Here is a 23,798-nt window from a genome sequence, read left to right on the forward strand (position 1 = left end):
CCACTGCCAGTGAGGCCTAGCTAAACCGACACCACTCGACTGATCAAGGAGAAAGGGGCAATCGACTCGGCCACCTGTCATACCTTAGAAACCGCAACCAGATTGGGGAAAATTAGGTTTTACTTAAATTCAGATTCCCAAAACACAATGGATTTGCCAGTAGAGTGTTTTTCATTCAAATCCTATTGGAGTCTGATCTGGCTGTAATGCAAGCTTAGAGACAGGACCACAAGCTATATTCATCTGCCTGAAAAGCTAAAGCAATTAAGAAGCTAGTTTTAAAAATTTCTGAGCTCCTATTAAAATGTCACAGATCTCATTGAATGACATTTGCCAACTTATAAATCATTCATATCTAACCTCTGAATGTGAAGTGAACCGAATAACATTGAATCTGAAATAAAATAAGCCATAAAATGAGATTTTTGGAGGAATAATCAAAATATACACACACATTTTTACTACATTTCCCAAATACGTGTGAACTAAACTGATTGGACCTTTAAGGTCACAACTCATCACAAACTTTGAGAAACTCCAATAGGGAACATATCAATAATTCACTATTGCAGAACTGAAAAAATTCAATGGACTTGGGCATTAGAGTGATTAGGCTGAAATGCCGTACAAATTCAGAATTCTAATACAGTCGGACATCAACTCAAGACACTTCAACAATGAAACAAATGAGGAGTGCATGTAAATTCATTAAGAGACGGTGTATGAAAGCGAGTTCCAAGACAATATTTAAAAAGTGCTGATTGACTGTCAGGACAATTTAAAGATAGATTTTTTTCACAAGCTTGGTGCAACCAAACCGAGATCAGGGTCTTCCCAGTGATCAGAGCTTCAGTTTGGGTACTGAAAGATGGCCAGAGTCTAAAAAGAGCAAGTAATACATACATATATAGGGAATTAACAGTTCACCGATCTAGCCTAGTATCAAACCTAGATATTTTTATTCTAAAATACATGAGTTAGTAAAAGAAACTAAAGCAGAAGAGATATGCTTTATTTCGGTCTAGACCTCAGGAGGCGATAATTACAGACTAATAGGACATCTTTTAGTTTAAGTCGATATTAAGCACAATGACTCTCACCGCCAATAACCAACTTCGCAGATATTTTGTACTGATCTTCTGGTCATCACTTGATACTAGGGTGACTGGTGCAAACAAGTGAACAACACCCTGTAATACGTGTAAACTAAATAACAGAAGTTATGTGCAATGTAATTAGCATTCTTTGTAATACTGCATTTAAATAATCAAGATCAGAAAAGAATACTGGATGTGCATGAGCTTTCCTGCAGATTGGGAGAGAGAAACAGCTATGTGCAATCATTTGAAGATAAAAGCTTCCCTAGAATTGTAAATATCAATATTCCTGAGTTACTAGGACTGATTTCAGGACATAGCAGAACAATGTTGAGGTAGAATGTGTAATTAAAAAAAGTTTTCCCCATCAGTTAAGATCAATTTGAACAGGTTCTAATTAAAGAAAAACCTCCAACAAGTAAAAAAGGATACTAGAAAGGCAAAGCCAAAGAGAAGAATATTGCCATGGAGGCCAACAAATAACATTTTCTGTATTGTTACAACAGTAAAAGAACAGTAAATGACTATTTTCTCTGAAACAATTTATATGTACCTTATAGACGATAAAAGAGAGGAGATTGATGTATTAAATTAATGTTCAAATGGCAGGTGATATGCATGGTCTTGAAAATCGGTTTTCAAGAATTGGGGAATGGATAGAAAGAGATAAGACATAAAATGTTCTAAATGAGGCGATACAATTAATAGAGAACCAAAGTAATCTGTATTCGGACCACTGCTTTCCCTAATTTATGTCCATGACCTAGATTAGAGTATAGTTGCAAAACCCAGTGTGTTCCAGTTTGTGAATAGATACCGGAACTTCCAGATCAACGAAATGTAAAGTGAATAAAAGTCCAGTACTGTAGGTTTCCTTTGCTAGATACTCTATGTACATACTGTATGGTGAGTAAAGTCAGAAAAAAAAACCAACAGTGGAGCATTAAAAACTGCCGAGAGTCAAAATGAATAATAAAATTCTTGCACCTAACAAAAAGAGTCAAAAACAACAAAAAAAAAGTTTTGGTGGCTTGTAGAGAAGCACCACTGCTGGAGGCAAGCTAGAAACATTTCAGGGTCAGCATTCAAGCAATTTAAAAATTGGTACAGACAATGGTCCAAGAGTAGTGCCAAGGTGACGTGTAAATATAGCAGCCTGCCCTCTCTACAAGATGCATGAAGTTCCTCTAAACAAAGGTAACTAGTAGGAAGAACTTCATTTAACAAAAGGCTGGCATTTTAATGATGTCAAGTTTCAGCTGCACGGAAAAGGTCCAGACTTCAGGTTAATCCAATAGTAAGGCCTCATTGGCTAGGAAACAAGTACTAAACATTGCTACTTCACGAGTATTTCAACAGTCAGGGTTACTACACAAAATGACATTTGGAAAACTGTAAGCTAGCCTAAAGCAATGCCAGTCTGTCTTGGAAAATTAAAATGCCTAGCAGTCCAAAAGCAACTAAAGTATTGAACATACTAACCCCAGTTTAGCTTGAATTTGCTTTCATAGTGCTTAATGATATTTGTAATATTTAGTTGTATCTAGGATCCACTCTTAACTCAATCACATTTCTTCAGATGTGTAAGAAATCTTATACATATACTTTATATAAAGTAACAAACTGTTAGAGACAGAAATAGGAACATGTCAATTATAATTATTGTAAATGTATAGGTCAATTCTGTTTTATATACTGTCTCCAATGGGATTTATTGAAAATAAACTGCAGTTTTCATTAAAAATGATTCTTTAATAGATATACTTCATTTAATCTCATACACTGAACTGTACCAAGAGAAGTGGTTTTTCCAGAATGTACTGTAAAACAAGTAAATGGAGTAAATGTAATGATTAAAAATAATTTGTGGTAGGAATTCAATCTAGAGAAGAGATAGCTAAGAACTATGGGTTTAACAGTATAGAAGTGGGTATTACTTTTAATATTTTAAATCAAATAAAAATTCTCAATGGAAAACGAAGAGCAAATAGCTCTCATCCCTCCTAAGATCCTTGAGGGTGGCGTGATGGACAGTCCTACACATGCCTCAAAGTCAGTCAGATTAGTGCCAGTTTGGCATTTTGCTAACATGTTCATTCCCCAAAGCTCTTTTCTCACCTAGAAATCTGTCAATTATCTCATACTACTGTACTGTGTATCACAAGTAGTCACTTGTGACAATTCCAAATGGGTGTATTGGTGTATCTGGTATTTAATTCATATTTTAGGGGAATGTTAATTAATGCCTGTTTTCATTATTAGTGTGCTTTAACATTATTAATGGCAGTGCTTACTTAAATATGGCTTTAGATTTCATATGGCCTGCTGTTTTAATTGCTCAAGTAATAAAATTATTTGCTTTGTTGTGTGGCACTTAAAAATGCTTCTGTTACTAAGCACTAGAATCTTACATTTAGAAGATGTGCATAATACTGATGTGTTGCAATGAGTGCCTAAGGCATAGAATCTTTGCTGTGAATCACGAGTGATTTATGTTCCGTTTTCAGTCAGCACAGTTCTGTTAAACCATAATATTTAGATAACTTGATACTAGAACGTCTGGTAGACAAAACCTTAATTTAAAAAGCAAAAAATAAACACAGGCCTGTGTAGAAGGGACCTGTATGGCAAAACGCAAGGTTTTGCCATCATTTGGAAAGCTACAAGAAATTCATATTTTATGGAATTAATTTGTTTCTTTTTTTCTCGTTAATCCTTAGGGTTATTCATACAAGCTAAAGGTGTGAACTGAAAAGTAAACTGTATCACCTCCAATCATCATATTTGTCCCTTTCTCCAAGGCTTAGATCCTACCCTGAACTAGCCCATCTCTATCATATCCTCTTACTCTTGCCTAGTGCTCTGTCTTTATGTGGCAGGCTCCAGTTTGCCTTAGCCCTCCCCAGGTTAAGCAGCTTTCAGATCATGGAAGGTCGCCTCTAATCTGATGTGCTTAGTTGCAAGCCATCTACTGCTAATTTTTTTAGAGTTTTGCATCACATACATGTTTTATTTTTTGGCATTTTAATAGTTTAGGCTTTTTAAAAAAAAAATAGTCTAAAAGTACTCCTAATCACTGCATTAGCATTGGAACCTTTGCCCTTCAGGGAGGCAAAACAAGAATGAAGCCTGTAAAATAGGTTGTTTTGCTAATGAAATTAACAAAATTAACTCAGATCTGAAATGGTCTAAGGTCACTGGCTTGAAAGCTCACAAAATGTTCTGTACAATTATTTTCTTTCTCCCCCAAAAAAAATTAATAGAATGGCCTTTTCAGTGAAGGCATTAACTTCAGCATTTATGCATTGATAAATTGTGGTCTGTGGGTATGGATGTAGCTAATATATTTAAATCAAGGCAGAGACTACAAGTTTTTCTTTTCTGTTATATACTTAAGATACCTTCATATCTGAAGAATTTTATTTTTTACTAAGCTAGATTTCTACTTTATGTTTTAGTTGGATTTTTTTCAGTTGTGTAATCTAATTTGCAAGGTTTTACCTAATAATATTGTTTCTTATGCTGTTTAAATTTCAGCAAATAACAGCATAAGAATGTACAGTAACTTCTTAGTGCTTATAGCTAGATAAACAAAAAAAAAAAGTTCATTGGCATTATAAAAACCTGCAATCTCTTAGAAATAATTAAGACCCTTTATCACCCTGATATCCAGGTCTTTTCTTTGAACTTAAGAAACACATTTTTAGGTGATTTTCTCTTCCTCTAAGCTTTTTTGTAGTTCCTACAAACTTAAAAAGTTAAAGAAAACCAATATTAAACAATGCACATACATAAAAATTGCACTCAGAAATGTATTCCAAGAATATGCACATAATTGTAAAAACAGAATTACAACATCACTGTGACCAGCTAACACATGGATGATCTATAAGTTTACATTTTCTTTATATTTTATTTTATACAAGAGCCCATCCAGATGGTAAAGTGCTGGTGTACAAGAGCTACACAGCTTCTTGTACACAATACAAAATACTGCAGTTTGTGCCATCCACTGTGAAAAGTAGTTCAATATGACTTACAGAATGTGTAAATCACGCATTAAAACCAAAAAGTTGTCAGCAGTGAAGTTTCTGCTAATAAAGAATTTATAAGTGACAGCTATAACTTTTGTAAATTTTCCTGCAAATATTCATGAGTCATGGTCAGTCAATCAACAGGTGATTGACAATGTATTCATTTAAGTTATATTATAGACTATGTATAAGGATTTAAAAATGAATTTGTAACCCATATACTGTATATAGTGGCATTAACAGGTCTGTTGGCTAATCCATGCAATACAAGTACTTCCTTAACTAAGGCTTGGAATAAAATAAGCCTTCTAACAGCCTGCCAATTGCATATGACAAACCCAGTACTTGGTGGAAACAAGAAACATCTGGCAAGCAAAAAAACTGACTTCATCAAGTACAACTTGTGCAATGTGTTTGTTGACTTTTTGAACTAAGCCCGTCTTAAATCCGTTTACCTATTGATGACCCAAGTCTTCATGCAGTATTTATTGACAAGCTCAGGGAGCATGCTAATCATAATGTAAGAGGGTGGTAGCTTCAGACAAGATGGTGGTTCTTGTCTAAACCATATTCTTCTGAAGACAACGGTTGAGCGATATTTTAAAACCAAGAGACAAAGCCTTCCAGTGGCCACCAACCTCTGCTATCTAGAAAGAGAGCAGATTGTCGGTACACGACGCACCAGAGGAAGAATGGAGTAGGGATGCAAGTATGCAACTAACTATAGCCTGTAGAGATTCTCTGAGCTCTTTTGAATGCTTTGAAGCTGTTTAGCAACTGCCTGGCTGTATTTATAGAGAGGGCAAAATAAGTTACTTTGGTAGTGCTCTAAGAGAGCTAGGCTTTGTTTTTTTGCGTTTGGGCACCTGGTGAGATAACCTTATTTGTCACCAGCACAGCTCTGTTTAAATCTGTCCTCGGGAATGTATTGGCTTTTTTATTCTGGGTTTATCTACCTTCTCAGGGAGAAGAGTAGACATTTTTCCTAAAAAAGCCATGACAGTAACAGTACAAATTACATATATTAATGAAAAGAAAATTCTGTATCTATAAAGAGGTTAATTAAACCTTGCAAATGTCAATTGATTAAAGGTTGTGATTTATCAGATTCTTTGTGTCATTTTGCAATAAAGACTTGTTAGAGCATCCTGCATGTTAGAGCACCAATAATTAAAAAAATGCCTGTGTTAGCAACAAGTTGAGATATTCTTTGTGCTGCAAGTGCCAACAATTAACAGAATTTCAAGGAGTTAGGACTTTGAATCATCTGAAGGTGATTTTTTTTTTTACCTAAAAATTGCTAATAAGCTTTAATTAAAAACAAGTGTCTGCAAATACTGTAGGATCAGATGTTCATCCCCCACTAAAAGTGAACTACAAACAGTAGCACAGGAATAATTTAATCTTTCACAACATTCTTTTTCCAAGAACTCACAAACCAAGTTTATCTTCCCCCCCCCCCCCCAACAGTGTAAAGAGAAAAGATTATTTTTGTTGCTGATCAGAAGCATTTTTCTTATTTTCTTCTGTAAGTAGAGGGACTGCAACATCACATTTCACAAACAAAAAATGGTTCCAGACAAGCAGTCTCTTGAAGTCCATAATAGGAGCCATCATAGCAAATCCTAGCACACATCTCCATTTACATTGTGTGAAATGGCTTGTGATTAAGATAGCAAAGGTTTCATGTAGCAAGATCATGTAGTTCCCTCTGTCAATAATACCTAAAGTGAAACAAACTTGTTAACTGTATCAAAAAACATCTCTTTTATGCTAAAAATATTTTCCCAATGGGATGTTCAGTTACAAGATAACTATTTGGAGGGGGAAATACTTTTATCAGAATCGCTTTGTCAATGCAAGCAATAGCAGGGTACTTGAAAAGTCAATAGAAACCAAAATAGTGTTTGTCCAGCTTGTTTCATAATGAGAGTTTAGAAAACATTAGCTGAATTAAAGGCAAGTTGGTTGCAGTCAAATTCTGCAACGAGTTACAGTATGTTAAGGAAATTAAAACAAATCTTTATATAATGTTGATTGTTCAACATTTGTATTGAAGATAACGTAATTTCCTATGAGGAAGACTGATGTGACTAAATTTAAGTAGAACTTAGGGTTATATTGAAAAAGAGAAAACAGACAGACCTGTCTTCAAAAGTGATTTTTGCAATTCCTGGTCTTTATCCAGCTCTCTAATGCATGGTATCATAATTGAACCGCAGTTTCTAATGCTCTTTAATTTCTAACTCACTAACTGAATTCTAGACTGAATCACAGCAGTCTGGACACTGTAGCTTCAAATGAGCCAAAACTCTCTTGAGCAAGCTCATTATGTGACCACCAGAAAAGTTGCTTTAAGAAATTCTAAGAACTAGGTCATACACATTGCCTTGTTTCTTATTCTTCTATAATGAAATGCTTGGAATAAAGCAAATTGTACAAGACTATGACACAAAGATACAGGAAATTGTAAAAAAACTGAAGTAATTCAGAAGATATTGGGCAAATCAATAGTTAATAACATGGATATCAAATACACTGCAGCACAATTTAATTTTTGTTATATTTCAGAATCATTTTAGCGAGTGTGTAATCTGAATCAAGTCAGTGTCATCATGTTGAGCATTCAGGAACGAATTCGATCTCAAAGACACACAATTCTGTACCTTAGCTTCTTATGTTCCATTATACAGTAAACTAAAAGGTGTCATTTAAAAAAAAAAAAAGGAAAAGAGAATCTTTGCATTAATCCATGCGTCTTGTACAATCAAATATTTACAACACTAACTCATTCCCCGAAGAAGGCCATAAAAGGTAGAAAAAAAAAAACTACTAACTCAAAGACAAAGCTTCGTCTTTCAACCACACGTTTTGCTTAATCTTTTGTATTTATTTCCCCCCCCCCCAATGGACAGGTCTATTTATGCAATAAAGAACCTGTTAGGGATATAAATTATTAATGGATGGCTAAAAGCAGTGCTCTGAAATGATTGTATATATTTTTTGATCGCATAAATAATTCATGTGATATTTAGAAGAGCGGCAGCTTAAACAGACATTACAGACTACGTTTGAGGAAGACATGAAAGGTAAATGAAAGAGCAGGCTAATGGTTCTGCAATGTGGGTGAATAAAACTAAACTCAAAGTCCTAGTTTTCCCTCAAGAACAATAAAGGATATAGGAAGTTATTCAGCACACCTTGCACTTCTCGGTTGCTCGTAAGTTAACTCAATCTTGATTTAGCTGATAATTGCAAGTCTTCAAATACATTTGGTTTTCTTTTTTTAAAGCGTGCAATAATTTTAGCATTAATAAACGAAGGCTTGTTTGGATCAACTAATTCTGTTTTTAATGAATTAACATAAAAAGGATGAGATAAGGTATGCAACTGTTACATGAAAGCACCATCTTTTTTCCTACTTAGAAGGAATAAAATACCACATAGATTACTTTGAATCCTCCAGCTAAGTAATCAAGTTTATTTTTATATGCAAAACATAACTTATCATAGAACCATCCCCCCCATCATTCTCTTACTTAAATATTAATTCCCTTGGCAATATCATCAACAGTCTTGGATCACAGAGGGAGAAGTGAGTTGTACAATTGTTTTTTCTTCATGCGCCAATTCATACATTTTGAGTGTAACTCTGCACTAATATGAGAGCTATGTATTTTGTAACAATTCGGCTTTAAACAAAAAAAGAAACAGATTCACTTAAAGCAAAACTATACATAAATCTATGAAGTGTATTTGGCCAGCAGCCATATCACCCTGGAACTTACATGTACAACTGGTAACCCACTGAAGTAAAGCAGGTGTGAGTCTACTAGTTTAGTACACATATGCATGATTTCTAAAAAGTGTCACCTCACAGGTGGGCCTGACCCATTTTGTAAAGATTAATTAAATTCCTTCCTGTGACGGGAAAAGGAATTTGAAATCCTAGTACCACTAGTTTCTTGAGCTCTGCAATATTCATATACAAATTTTAAGTAAACAGATCCAAAATGTCAGCTTTATTACTAACATACTGTATATACATATATTAATGTTATATAATCACACAACGTACAGTATAACAGGCCATCCGAGATCTTCAGAAACGAGTGATGAATTAACTTCTAAACTCTCTGTTCTTCCGTCTTTCTCCATTGAGCTAGTAAAAGCGGTCTTTCAATTTAACACTTTATTTAAAGCGTGCATACACAGTTCTCTGTGAAAATAAATTTGTATCGAGCTATTATTTTTTCCTGGAGGTTCCACGCATTTTAATAAGAGAGGACTGAAATGAGAACACTGCAAATTAGATTCCATCAGAAGAAATTTATTTTTTAAGTCAGTGTGATGGCTGAACGTACACAGGAAGGGCAAAATATTTAGTGGTGCAGGGCTATATTGCCCTCTCATGTCAGCATTAAGCAATTTAATCAATTTGACTTGAAGTCCTTTCAGATAAGGACTTTTTAATGTTTAATGGACCGTTCTTAAAAAGATATTTCAGAATCCGATGTGCTTTATAGCTGTAAGTAGTCTTCTTCATCTCTTTGTCACTGTGGGGGTAAATTGTGTCACTGTACACTTCCACTACAGGGAATAGCAGGCAAAAAAAATAGACTTTGCTTATGCTCATATGCAAATGCCAAATCATTCCATTAAATGGCCATTAGAAATTATCTGAAAGGAGATTTGAATTTTTAGATCGGAAACAAAAAAAAAAAAAATCGGGAAATGAAGTATTTTAAATTACACCGTTCAACTGAAGGCAAAATAGAAAACTAAATGTGATTTTCTATTATTTGTAATTCTCCCATCCATATTCTGACTGCTTTATCCAATATGGGGTCGCGGGGGAGCCAGAGCTCTTTCCAGCAAGCAACGGGCACACTAGTCCACTGCAGGACACGCACAGACAACCACACATTCACCCCATGGCCATTTTTCTCAGAAGCCCAATTAGATTACCGATGCGTCTTTGGACTATGGGAGGAAACCAGAGCACATGGAAGAAACCCACACAAAACACAGGGAGAACATACTGCCAGTCTAACCACGGTCTATTGTGCCATCTGTTATTTCCAGTTCAGACAACTAAAAAGTATGAGATGATCTGTGTTGTTTAGCAATAAAAGCTTCACATACTGTTAAATGCGTCATCATTTGAAGTGCATGTTAGGATCATTATAAGGGGTTCTTTTTCTTACTTTCATAACAATAACTCTTTCTCTGCCTATCTAATTGTGAAGTACTGATGTATGCCTTCATTTCATGAAGATATGACTACCGTACTGGCTTACTTATTGCAGTATCTTGTAAGGCAGGGATTCTCACTCCTAGTTTGGAAGAGCCACACACTTCTGGGCTTCATTCACTTGAGCTTAATTATCTAAATTAAATCTTAACTGAACAAATTGCTTCTTTGGAATATTTGCAATATTTTTCTACTGAAAAGTTTGGGATTTGACTTGCAATAGGTAAAAGCCAACCTCCTTTGCGTTTAAAAGTCAAACTAATCTTAAGTCAATTAAGAATTCAATTATAGAACGGAGAGCTTGGATTAACTAAAAGCCAGCAAGTGTGTGATCTTCCAAGACCAGGATTGGTAATTGCTTCTCTAAGGTGTTAAATGAGCTTGAATATGTCAGAATTGTGGAGCTCATGTGCATCAGCATACAGTATAACTCATCTTCTGTAAATTGTCTCCCTGAGAGTCTGAACATTAAGGTTCTGCTCTCATGTACACTGAATGATGTAACTCCAGTTTATGTTATGGGCTAATTGTAAAAATGTATTCCAGCTCTTAATCAGAGATCAGCTGCTGATGAAGACACAGCTCCACACATTGGCAATAGAGTTTTCTTGAGTGTAACACTGCGTGAGTGCATCTCACTGCCTAAATCAGTTAGATGCTACATGACTGTTGACATTTTTAAAACTTGTCATAAACACCCATCTTCTCTCTGTAGGTGGTGATTTTATTTATAACACTTCATTTTACAAATTCAATCTACTAAGCTTTTCTCATTTTTCTTCTTTGCCTCATGCACATTATTGTAGAGTGCTTTACACTTCTTGAAATAAGATATGAATCATTATATTCTTAATCTCAAATCCTAGGGATTCAGTGCAGAATTACATGATAGCACACCAGCAATTACTACCAATCTGTTTCACTTCCTCCCCACCCCCCCCAAAAAAAACAGTTAAAAGACAGAGCTGAGTTTTTTCCATTATGTTGTCTTTGAGCTTTGATTATATTTGGCCCTCTACCCTGCACACTAATTACTGCTGTACAGCAATGAAGAGGGCTCCTGCCTTTACATCAAGTCCTTCAACTTAAGAATAAATACAAAGGGTTCTTTGAAAACATCAACAGATTTTAGGAAATTTTGTATGACTGTCAGTATTAAAGAATTGAGCACGAAGGGGTAGTAGCTTAGTTTTAATTCTCTTCCTTCACTTGTAACCTCTTGGGGCAAGATTGACTGCTTCTTATTATTGATAAAGAGATACAAGTTACAAGGCAAGCAGCCAAGTTTCAGGGTGAGGAAATAAAAATTATCCAAAAAAGTAAAAGGAAGTCAGGGATACAGCATCTTAATAACACACAAGTGCTATAACTATTTTGGGGGGGTATTTTCCCTGTAGAAATACAAGCACAAGTTGAAAGAGGAAGATTGGGTATTGATGGATTTAGGGAAAACTGTTGGGTCTGAGTGAAATTTGAAGAGATAAAGAAGATGCTAAGCAAACATCAAGCAATGAATTGAGACCGAGATAAGCAGCCCTCTTGATATTTTGTTGATGCGAGCTACTCTCAGCATTTTTTCCACACCACACATTTGTTAGAAAAAGGGTTTTCATGTTTAGACATGTTTTTGGGAAGGCAAGACTGAAAACAAGGAAAAATTGTAGCCAAGTTGCAAATAAGTACATTTTATGGTTAATTTATTATTTTTTCTAAACTTACCTTTAGAAGAATCATTTTCAGTTTTATAATCATTCCCATTTGGTATTTGGGATGAAGGATTGAGCAACTGCAGAATTTTACAATCCAATGATTAATTGTGAACGCATTCTTTTTTGCCTAATTAAGATCAAGTGAATATAACACTAGACCAGTTGAGCTACTGTTTCTGCACGTCTCTGTGCAAATAAATGTTTTGGGAGCCTGAATGGCTGTTGTTCCCAAGAGCTGGGATACTGATCCTGTTAACTGCATTAACCCAATAGCAAAACAAAGTGCAGAGGGAGGAAATAATCAATAGGAAGGGAGGAGATAATCGATGAACAGCTTTAACTGACTCAAGTTGAAGTATTGATCTTGGCAAAGAAAAGCCTCTTTTAAAACTGCCCTGGTAAAACGCTGATGGCTTTATAATGGGAAGCCATCATTTTAAATAGTCTAGACACAATGCAAATTACTTTGAATGAGATGCAACTACCATATATTTACTAAAGAATACAACAACAAAACTGCTATTTCGCATGACTAAGATCATTATTTTTGCTTCTGAATAAGTACCTAGTAACTTTATCTTTAATTCATTTGTTCTTATGAGCCATGAAATAAGATTAATCTTTTGTTTTCAAATGGTTCTCAACTTAAGCAGTGACATGTCATGGTAAATGTTTGCATACAAATAAATTGACTGGATTCTCAATTATCTGTCAGGAAAGCTTTGAAACCAAAATATTTTCCATTGCCGGATCAGTCAAGTAACCAGGGTTTGCAAAGTTGCTGTACTCTCAGACTTTTATACTTAAATACCTGCATCTCAAACTGCAGGATTTTAAATTTAAAACAGTTTTGGTCTCTGGGTATCCCTGATGAAAAATTGTTGCTGTCCAATTGGCTTGGAGGTGTGGAAGAGAGGCTGTGAGGGATTTGTCAGCATGACTCCGAGTAAAGCTGCCTTGAATTTGCAACAAAGTTTTGCTCATATTAAAACCGATACCTTCCTGCATCATCACACACATGATCATCCTTAAGCTCTGTTAAGGACACAAGAAGATTCTAAATTTGCATCCAGCTTGCAGACTTTTTGTGCCTTATGAAATAGGTTCATGTGCCAAGCAGGAAATCATCCACGTCTCAAATTTTTCTTAAAGTCCCCAAATACATCAGAGTAAGATTTTAGGCTATTTTATTAGCATAGTACAGTACATACCAGAGCCACAGCAGGTTACCATCCATAACTTAATGCTACAGAAATCAGGATAAGACAACTAAAGAGCAAGTGACTCGGTGACTCCCCCCTGGATAAGATGTAGGTCCAGTTTAAGAATCACCCCAAGCAATATAAGCGTAGCAAGTGAAAATATAACAGCAAAATCAAGTTAAATTAAAATGCCTTCTATGAAACATACACCAGCCGAAACAGGGATGAAATTGATTATCAAAGCCTAAATCATAGAAAAAAATATTATTTATTCATATTGTATTAAAAAAGTTATTTTAAATGTATTAGCTTAATATAAAATTCTTAAAAACTTAGGTTTTTACTTACCAACATAAGATGTTCATATTGCCAGCCAGCTTCCAGTTGCGAAAACGTATGAAACTCCGTTTCAGTCAGCTTTATAATCCACCAAGAAACTTTCAAATAGCTTTTACTAGATCGCATTCATAGCCAAGCTATTGCCTTTTCCTTTTTTTTCCCTTTCATTTTCAAAAAGGGAACCAAAATACCAAGTTTCCATTTCCAAACTTGAATTTCTATTTCATGTTAACCTTAGTTACAATGACTTGTGTTGTCATATAACAGAATATATGGGTCAGAAAAACCCAAACAGATTTTTATAATTACAACTGATTAGTCTGAAAAGCTTTGGACAGGTGGTTCTGATCAATTATTTGTGGTGCAATCACTGAAAGCCTGTAAAACAAGTCTATGATAGCTTATTTAACATATAGGCGAATAAGCCAGTTCTCATAGTAAATCACAGAATATATGTTGCATATGTTACTATTTTATTAAAGGAAATTGTTAAAGACTCAAATGATTTCTAATATTCTCCTCAGAGATGCAATAAAAATAAATGAGTTGTCTAGCCATGTCAAGGTACCTTGTTAACTCACATTTTGTTAAAGGACACTAAAGGTTTTCCTATTTTCTAGATTATGATGTCCATGATATTGGTTTAAGTGTACCATGATTAAATCAAACATTACAGTCAATACACTAATTTAAAACAGGGGACACAAGTTCATTTTGCTGGAAGGCATTTTCTTGTCCCACCAGCCTGTCAGCATCTTAATTGGACTTGCTGTATAAATTAATCAGACACATTTAATATGTCTCACCTGGCTTCAGAATGTTTAACACATGTGCTGCCTTCATCCATGTGCAGCATTTAAAATCCTCAAAATGCAATACACCTATAGAGAAAATTAAATACCTTTACCTTGAACAAATAGCTTAATTAAGTAATTGAGACCTTCAGCTGGGACAAAATCCAGCAGCCCCTTAATGACTGGAGATCGAGACCTCAGATCTCAGATGATTTGAAAAAACCATTACAGGCAGGATGAGTTTCTTTTATGATGTTTGTTACAATTTCAGCATTGAAAGACATCTCATCTGCCAAGCAAACCCTGAAACATTACTGCCTCATACATGAAAGAAACTGCTATACAGCAGCCTAGGCAGAACAGTCTGTGTTTTTTTTTTTAGTTTTTGTCATAAGGCTTTAAAATAATGGAAATATATTCCTAGTGTATTCTTACTGAATGTCATAGGGATAACACATGAATATCTTGAAATTTTCTTTGAATGCTTTTGGGGAGAGATGGTGAACAGTAATGCCCCCGATACACAAATACGCTATCTCAGCTGCCACTTAAAATAAGTATGATCATTTTGTATCAGCCAGTAATTGGGTTGGTCAGCATAATCTCAGCCTTACCACCAGTATTGCAATCCAACCCCATCTCGGGGGTAAAAAGTAACCACAACAACATCAACAATAATAATAATAAAAAAAACAATGATTAGTATGATTTATTAATAGGTTTTTGGGATAACCATCGTAAATGTTAGACTTTAAAGCAGAAAAAAATGCAATTAACCATTCTGTCCTCCTGCCTGTGATTGTGCAATTATACCGACGTTAAGTTAAATAAATGAATGTTAAAAAATATGTCTTCTCTTAGAGATAAAATATGAGCTGTTTGCCATGGATTTGGGCCAGCCAGTGGCCTGGTGGTTGGCCCTGTGACCTGAGTTCTAAGGTTTTGGGTTCATGGCCGACCTTGTCTGTGTGGAGCTACTGTGCTTGTGTGGGCATTGTTGCCAGCTGCTGTGGGTTCCCATTCTTCCACCTTTACAAAAAAATGCTTGCCAGGTTGTCTAAATACCGCCCACACTTCCTGCTTGATATTTAAGACTGTTGTATAAGGATGGCGGCTGAACTCCCACCTGAGAAATATGCTCTTTTCCCTCTAGCCGACTCTGGTTGAAGTCAGCCCGCACACTTTCTTGCATACCAACATTAGCTTGTTTCACAGACCACACATTTTCCCCCCAATAAAACCAGTGAGCAGTGTCTTCTGTACATACTTTTTTCCTTTATTCGAGAGATCATCATTTAAATAAAGGCCATACAGAACAAGGATCTTCAAATACAGCAACTAAAAAACTGCCAACAAAACAGACAGAAAAACTGTCCCTCCTCATAAAAATGTAGTCTCACTGCAAAATAAAAGAATTTATAGGAAACAGAATGCATGTACAGTGTTAAATGTTTTTGTTTGTAGTTCAATTGAACAAAAACTTGTCACAGTTACGATTTTTTACAGTTTATTTAGTACAAAGACAATGTGTTGGACCCAAACCTGAGGCCCCTATCTAAAGTCTACGCAGAGCACAAAAACTGGGAGATAATCTACAAATCGCACAGCCACCTCCGATATTATATTATGAAAGACTCTGAATTTGTTTTACAGAATCAAATAACAACAGTTTTTTAACAATGTACAACTTATGTGAGACAAGGAAACACAGAAAAAGATTCACTGATTTATACCCATACTACTATTAAAAAACAACTAGACAAATGGATTGCAACTCAACCCCTAGGCAGGACATCCCAATCCTGGTCCTGGTTTTTATTCTATCTTCTATCTGAGCTTTTCTTATTATTTAATAAGGCCTTTAATTGAACACTTTGCTTAATTAGAACTCCTTCACTATTTTCACCTTCTGAAAACAATGAAGATTTCAATGTGTTTATTGGTCATTTCACAGACCCTGATTGGCAATATTGAGATGCCTAGACTTGAGTACCTACTGTAAACTAAATCAGGTGGTCCAAGACTAGTGATAATTCGTGCCTATGACTGCAGTTAACTCAAAATATCTAAAAAGTTAAAATTATAATTCACATTAATCAAACTGGTAAGTAAATTAAGGACTCAGTTAGGAAACTGAGAAAGTCACATAAAAAAGCATACTCTGGGTTAAGAAGGACAAGGCCTAAGACGTTCCCCCCTTGTTAAAAACTGCTCCAGCTATCTGATGCCTACGTTATGTCCATTAAAGACTGATTCCAGATGCTTCAGCAGACTCAGCAACATGCAAATCATGTACGTCTTTCAGAAATGGCAAAGTGTATGTGCCATTGAATTTCATTCAAACTGGATATACCAGGAATAGGAATACGACATTATCTTACTCCCACGATTCTGCAAAACTAAATGCACTAAGTTCCATAATAAACAACACAAGCAAGATGAATATTGATTTTCCAAAGTTTTTGGGTCACTTGCAAGAGTAACATTTTAGCTAGCATTTTTAATGCAATATTAAGACTGATTAACATAACTTAAATCTGATCTCTTTTTATTTTATTTTGATAAGGCACTACATTGTTAACGTATGAAACCCTTATTACTGCATAATTACAGCATAATAATAGATATTACACATGATTAAGCATTTGTATATTTAATAAACAGTTTATAACAATGATCAGGGAGAAATTCTCCAAAACACCTGTGAATTCCAGCTACAGTACTAGGGTAAAAATAGTCTGATGTATCTCAGTGTTTGCTACTCTTAAGACAAACTGCCTCATACTCATAGCTAATTATTTGAAACTTGTCCTAACACATTCATGATAGCGTTATTATTAGGTTTATTTGTTTATCTGTTTTGTTTTTTCATGTTACATGCATCAACTTGTGTGTTCATGTTTTGTCTTTTTTCATTTCTTTAGCATTTGTATTTCACACTCATGTATCTTGAGTTTGCTCATTTCACTCTGCCTCGTCCTTGGGCAAGACATAATAATGATGAATAGTAATTGCTTACACTTATGTAGTGCTTTTCTGGACACTCCACTCAAAGCGCTTTACAGGTAATGGGGATCCCCTCCACCCCCACCAATGTGCAGCATCCACCTGGATGATGCGACGGCAGCCATAGTGTGCCAGCTATTAGTTGGGAGGAGAGCAGAGTAGTGAAGCTAATTCAGAGATGGAGATTACTAGGAGGCCATGATTGGCAAGGGCCAATGGGAAATTTGGCCCGTACACAGGGGTTACACCCCTACTCTTTCCGAGAAACGCCTTGGGATTTTTAATGACCACAGAGAGTCAGGACCTCGGTTTTATGTCTCACTGGAGGGACAGCGCCTGCTTACAGTAATGTCCCTGTCACTATAATGGGGCATTAGGACCCACATGGACTGCAGGGTGAGCGCCCCCTGCTGGCCATACTAACACCTCTTCCAGCAGCAACCTTAGTTTTTCCCAGGAGGTCTCCCATCCAGGCACTGACCAGGCCCACACCTGCTTAGCTTCAGTGAGCTGCCAGAAGTGAGTTGCAGAGTGATATGACATGAACAAAAATGTTCTGGTTTTATCAATTTTGCATATAGGTTGAAGTTCCAACTGTATCATTATTCAAACCAAAGCCAAGACAGAACAACCCTGTATTATCAGTGTTGCCAGCCTAGGAAAACCAAATAGAAACAGTATGTGTAGGCAGACTCAAAATCAGATTTATTTATGACAAAAGGCCAATGAATATACAGATTTAAACAGCTGCGCAGAGAAAAACTGATTATGAAGCAGTGTCCTTGTGGTCTCTCATGGCAGGTGAATATTTTTTATGTGTGTCTGGGTGGGTTCTGGAATATCACTGCTCTAAGACAAAGCTTTTTTTTTGTTCATTTTTGGTTAGGTCTGACTTTGATTAAAATGAAATGCAAATACAAGAATCAAGAATTTCAGTACAAGGGTGAAAATAATAATTCTAAGTCATTCTTTATTTGTTTTTGACTGCTACTGTATTTGTACCTTACTGTACACTACTTTAGTAGAGTAATCTAAAAGGCAGGAGGATATCATCATTTTTCAAAAACCTAGTCTCTTGTTTCCTTTTTAAAGAAATCAAATGCTTTTTCATTTTCATTTCTATTTTGCTGCAGGAGGAACAACACTGAAAATGTCATGATAGACCTCAAATCAGTTAAACCAAATGATCCCCTTTAAAGCACAAGGGAGAAAACTGATCTGCAGTGCTGAAATATCTCAAAAATATATTTAATAAGCCTTTAGTACTGGGTGTTCAGAAGGCATAGCAAATATAATCTTTTCAAGGAACTGAAGCTGTAAGGGATATTTGCTTCGTCATAAATGAACTAAAAGCTTTGTCATCAATACTGTCTTTCTATCACCACACATGTTTAGTGATCTCTTAGGCAAGCGTCAATGCAGTAATAAACACTTCTTGCACTGGAATCCTGCCTCAAGTATAACTCTAAACAAACCTAAAATCTTAAATAAACTGTTGTCATGCAGTCTTCTGTAGACTGTCTGTTTATATACTAGAAGTTTGGATTTAATTTGGAGAATTGTAATTTTGTTGTATATATGCAGTTTAATTTGGCTAAGGATTTGCTGTCCTTTCCAAAAGATTAGCATATATTTTATATCCCTCATATGGCATTACTATACTTACATTTCCAGATTACTAAAAAATTAAACAGTGATGAATTTTATAAGGGTTTGCTTGTCATAAACTCCATTGAAAGCATATACAGTATGAATAAGTCTTCCTGATTTCTGGTTATGGTGAAGCGTTCGTTGAAAGGTTCACCTGTTTGAATTAGCCAGTGTTAGTTTTCTATTTACACCAATTCATTTTCTTCCCTCATTTCTCATTTTTGTTTTCTTCAAAAGTCAACTGATGCACTCCAAGCTGTGTGTTACACAGCTGACAAATCAATGCGATTTGCAGAGTTTGTGCTCTTATCCCACGTGTTCATTTTTGTGGGTGTTGTTCCAGGACGGTTTCCATTCATCTGGAAAGAAGAAAATAAAAAAACTGTAATGTGATCCCAATATTACTTCCTTTTACAGGACTTGAGCCAGAAAAGGTAACAAATATAGACTGAAGAACAATTCCTTAACTTTAACAACCTTCAATATTCAATATGCGATAAAATTGTTACTTCTGTGAATATGTTTGCCAAGAATTGTCTTTAAATTTTTGTATATAAGGATAAGCCTAATGAATGATCTCTAATGTAAATTTTCCCAGAAATACTTACAACCATTAGAATCCTGTCAGTGAGTACAATTTCAACAGAAGACCTTAAGACTGTTTTAAGAGATTTAACACTTACTTCTTCTTACTTACTACTTTTGCTTTTTTGAACTTTTTTGAATTTGTTGTGTTTCACTCAACTATTTTACCTTTACTGTTTCTTCTACAAATATTTATTAGCAGCACAAAAACTTCAGTAGAAACTCAACATTGTATCAAAAGTGTCTTGTCCAATTACTGGTCAACTGATTGACTTGGAAATTTGTCTTAGAAACAAGTGAAACGAAGTAAATCTGGCTGGTAGTAGCTTTGGGCAACCCATAGGTGGAACCCTTCCTCCTTGACCAAAAAAATATTAGAAACATCACAGGGCGTAGTACTGTGCTCTGCTAGTCTTTGAGGTTAGCACTTAAAAACTGGTGCCATCTCCACTCTTCAAGCAACAGACATCATTGCATGTTCTTAGAATGATGTGAGATAATAAATCAGATATTCTGGCCAAATCAGACTCCGATTGACATTCAGAAGAACAGTTACACACTTAAACTTAATAGCAGAGTGTAAATTGTATTACACAGCCATTCAACAGGTTTACTCTGGTTTACTCTCTCTGTACAACTGAATAATCATGCTTTGTAAAAATATGTGTTCAATTAATACACTGGGAGAAAGCTGTATAACGCACAAGAAAAACAAACAGTACTTACAATGTCTGAGTTGAAAGGTTTCACATTGATGTTGCGGATGGAACTGCTGGTTAGAGACCAAACCTTGGTTTTGTGTTTAAAGGCAGCTCTGATCTTTAAAAAAGGAATGAAAAGGTATTATCTTTAAAGGAACATAAATATGAATAAATGAGCATAGTACTATCCTCACTTTAAATCTTTAAGTAGGATCAACTACTCGCAAAACTCTGGTAAAGTATTTTAAAAATACACTGATGAAAAATTCACTTCTGTTTTGAAGAACTTCATATACTGTAGACATTTTTTTCCTGCGGTTCTTTTTACTTTTTATTGGAAACTATAATTAAATTACATAATCATTACAGGGATATTAAACATGCAGATTAGTTGTTCCATGCTCATTTATTTTTGAAAGAGTTCTCTTTGATGTTGGTAATCATTTTTAATTTTCACCATATTAAACAAAATAATTAAATATATGCATTACTCTGCTAGGTTTTCAGACAACTTCAAAAGGGATTTTTTACAAGCAGTGTTATACAATACAGTCCATTATAGAGAATTAGAGCTGATTAGGTTCAGGATTAAATTCAAATAGTTTACGGTACCTCAGAGTTGAGAAGGCAGTGGAAAAGAAATACGAAGAACCCCTTTAAGAAATAGAACCATAAATAATATTCAGAGCCTATATCTCTGTAATCCAAAAACTTAATGATCTGGTGAAATTTCTTTTTCATTTAACATCCCTTTTACATAATGCATTTAAGTCTTCTTTTCATTTTTAAAAGACGTATCAGCAGGAAAAAACTTGGTTAAGCCTAATAAATACACAATTACAAACATTTTCTGGTTAAAAATATTTAGTATAATTCTTTTATACAAAAATATGTAAGCAGATTTTGATAATTCCTACAATGTATTTACTTAATAACATGTAAATACCATTTATTTTAATCTTCCAAAAACTCTGCTAAATCTTTCAAAATTTATCTCAAACCACACTTCTTATAAAACATAAGACTTTCCATGAAGAACCATGTGACTACATTTCCAGTTGCATCTTCTATGAATGAACAACATTAATGATGCAATCTCTTTTTTTACTTTTTCTAAATCTTAACAAAAGACGTTCAAAGATTCACTCTGGGTCTTCAGGTGCACAGATGCTGTAACTGAAGTTTGAAATCTTCACTGTGGTAACACAGATAAGTTTTTCTGATATAAAGGAAACACTAAAAATGGGCAATTACAACAAAAGTTCTAGCAAATCAATTGTTATTTTCCTCACTGTCTGATACATGTTTGATTGATTTCCATAATGGTGAACTAATGCAGAGCTCTTCTTATTTTATTTGTGCTACTACAAGATCAAAGGCATTGCTAAAACATTTTAAGAATGGGAAATATTTTGATGTGGTAGGCAAAAGTGGAAAGCCTTTAAATGGAGAAATTAATTAATAGTGACTAGAAGGCAGAGGTTATTAAGGAAGACCACACTGGCCTATTTCCCTGCTTGTTCATAGGTATTGGAGAACAAAGGAAGTTGTTTTTAATTTTTTTTTATATTAACCACTAATATGACTTGTACGTACATCACAAGTAAAAAACAAATCTTCTAAAATGTGCATCTGTACGTATCATATAATCCATCAACAGACTGAGTACAATGAGATATTCATGCAAATATTCATCATTTGGTTTGCTAGGTATATTCCTAGCATTGAAACAAAACAATCCTTCCGTTTTAAAGCGAGAGCTGTGCTTAGCTCGTAAATTGTACATACCTGTAGGGAATTAAAAATAGCAAACATGTACTGGAATAGCAGGGCATGGTCATTGAATGCCAGGACCCCAAATATCCATGAAATTCCCAGTATAGGAAGGAGGACAGCAACAGCTTTGGCAGTCAGCCTAAAAGGGACATTGAAACTCTTGTCAAGGGGACATGTACCTGCAAGCAGCTGAGCAAGTCTGTGATTATAGCAGTTAATGTGTGCAGTCGCCAACATTCAGAAAATAAAACTTTTTTGTTCAGCCAGCTCAATCACATGCGACTGCCTTGCTAGTTCGACCACAGTTGGAGGGAACCTGCTAGCTACTATAGCTGTGTCTATAGCAGAGCTACCCATTACATTTCTGGCAGACAATCAATACCTCACATCTGTCCCATATTACATACTGTATGGGTGCATCTCATTACAGTTTTCTACATGAGAGCATGTAAGGAATGTCTGACTGGTTTAAAATTAAGAAACATGTTATGAGATGTAATGTATGTACATACTGTAGGTTAATTGTTAAAGATACTGTGTTTATCTAACGTAGCACTGCTTTAATTTGAAAATAAAAACTGTTCTGTTCACAATCAGTAAAGGAATGTAGGAAACTATCTACTGCCTGCAACAAATGTCACAAGTTATACCCCTGGTCAACAGATAATAATAATAAACGTTATTTTATATAGCACCTTCTCAAAGAGCTTTACAGAATGACAACAGATATAGAAGATGCCTTCTTCTTCAACAATGTGTGACAACAGCATCCAATTCATGTGTTTCGGTTAACACAAAATGAGATGTGGAAGAGAATTAAATTACTCTTTCATCCACATGTAGCCTAAACTAGACTGACAAGAAAAAATTCCCAAAATGAGTGAACAGCAACACAATTTATACAACCCTCGCACAGCTTTTACATTTTCGATTTAGCTCAGAAATGCTTCAGAAAGTGAATGTGCACTTTATTCCTGTTCCAAAGAACAACAATCAGCTGCCTTTAGCTGCAAATTGTTTCACTTGATTTTATGTCTGCCCCATGTGACACACAAGGTACTTCTCATTGGGATGAGAATAAGGCATCACTTGAAAGGAAGCATCTGACACAAAACAGATCCCAGAGCCCACTGGGTGCATAACATTACCTGCTACATTACTTAAGAACAATAGTCAGATCTATGACAGACAGACACTGCTCGCAGGTGGACCAATTCCTTCTTCTGAACAAGCACTGAACCATAAATCATTTCACTTATGATTGAATATGGAGTAGGATTCCATCTTACTAGTAAGACTCCTCAAATGGATACGAAATTAATTACTTTCATGTGGAATCAAGTATTATGTTTTCTGGGGTATCACAGACATCCATTTATATTTTGTTCTTCTTTTTAGCATTTAGAATAGTCAATTATTTTATTGCTATTTAAACTCAATACCAGTCTGGAAGCTATGAATATCGTAGTCACACAAGTGTAAAGCAACATTAAATTCCCTGGCATCCCTGAAGATGTGTGCCACACTGTATGTGTGTGTGACATTCCTGACTGATTCACGTCTACCTAAATCCAGCAGTAATTGACCATTTGGGTGTGGTCACCAGGTCATTCCCGTCACCTCGTGAACAGGATCACTGACCATCGTTTGT

At 35.3% G+C, this 23,798-nt stretch overlaps 1 protein-coding gene across 4 annotated transcripts in view; it reads right to left on the reverse strand.

The window, feature by feature from the left end:
- Window positions 1-15,690: 15,690 nt before the first annotated feature.
- adgrd1 (adhesion G protein-coupled receptor D1) overlaps window positions 15,691-23,798 on the reverse strand; it is a 79,694-nt gene continuing 71,586 nt past the window's right edge. For all 4 annotated transcript variants that reach the window (XM_015366001.2, XM_015365999.2, XM_015366000.2 and 1 more), the window contains 4 exons: window positions 22,160-22,286; window positions 20,984-21,025; window positions 20,397-20,489; window positions 15,691-19,444 (listed from right to left, as the gene is read on the reverse strand). In XM_015366001.2, the coding sequence (XP_015221487.2) occupies window positions 19,349-19,444; window positions 20,397-20,489; window positions 20,984-21,025; window positions 22,160-22,286 (358 nt within the window). In that variant the 3' untranslated portion in view covers window positions 15,691-19,348. The remainder of the gene's footprint in view (window positions 19,445-20,396; window positions 20,490-20,983; window positions 21,026-22,159; window positions 22,287-23,798) is intronic.

This window comes from Lepisosteus oculatus, chromosome 22 (assembly GCF_040954835.1).
Source record: "Lepisosteus oculatus isolate fLepOcu1 chromosome 22, fLepOcu1.hap2, whole genome shotgun sequence".
Classification (NCBI taxonomy): domain Eukaryota; kingdom Metazoa; phylum Chordata; class Actinopteri; order Semionotiformes; family Lepisosteidae; genus Lepisosteus; species Lepisosteus oculatus.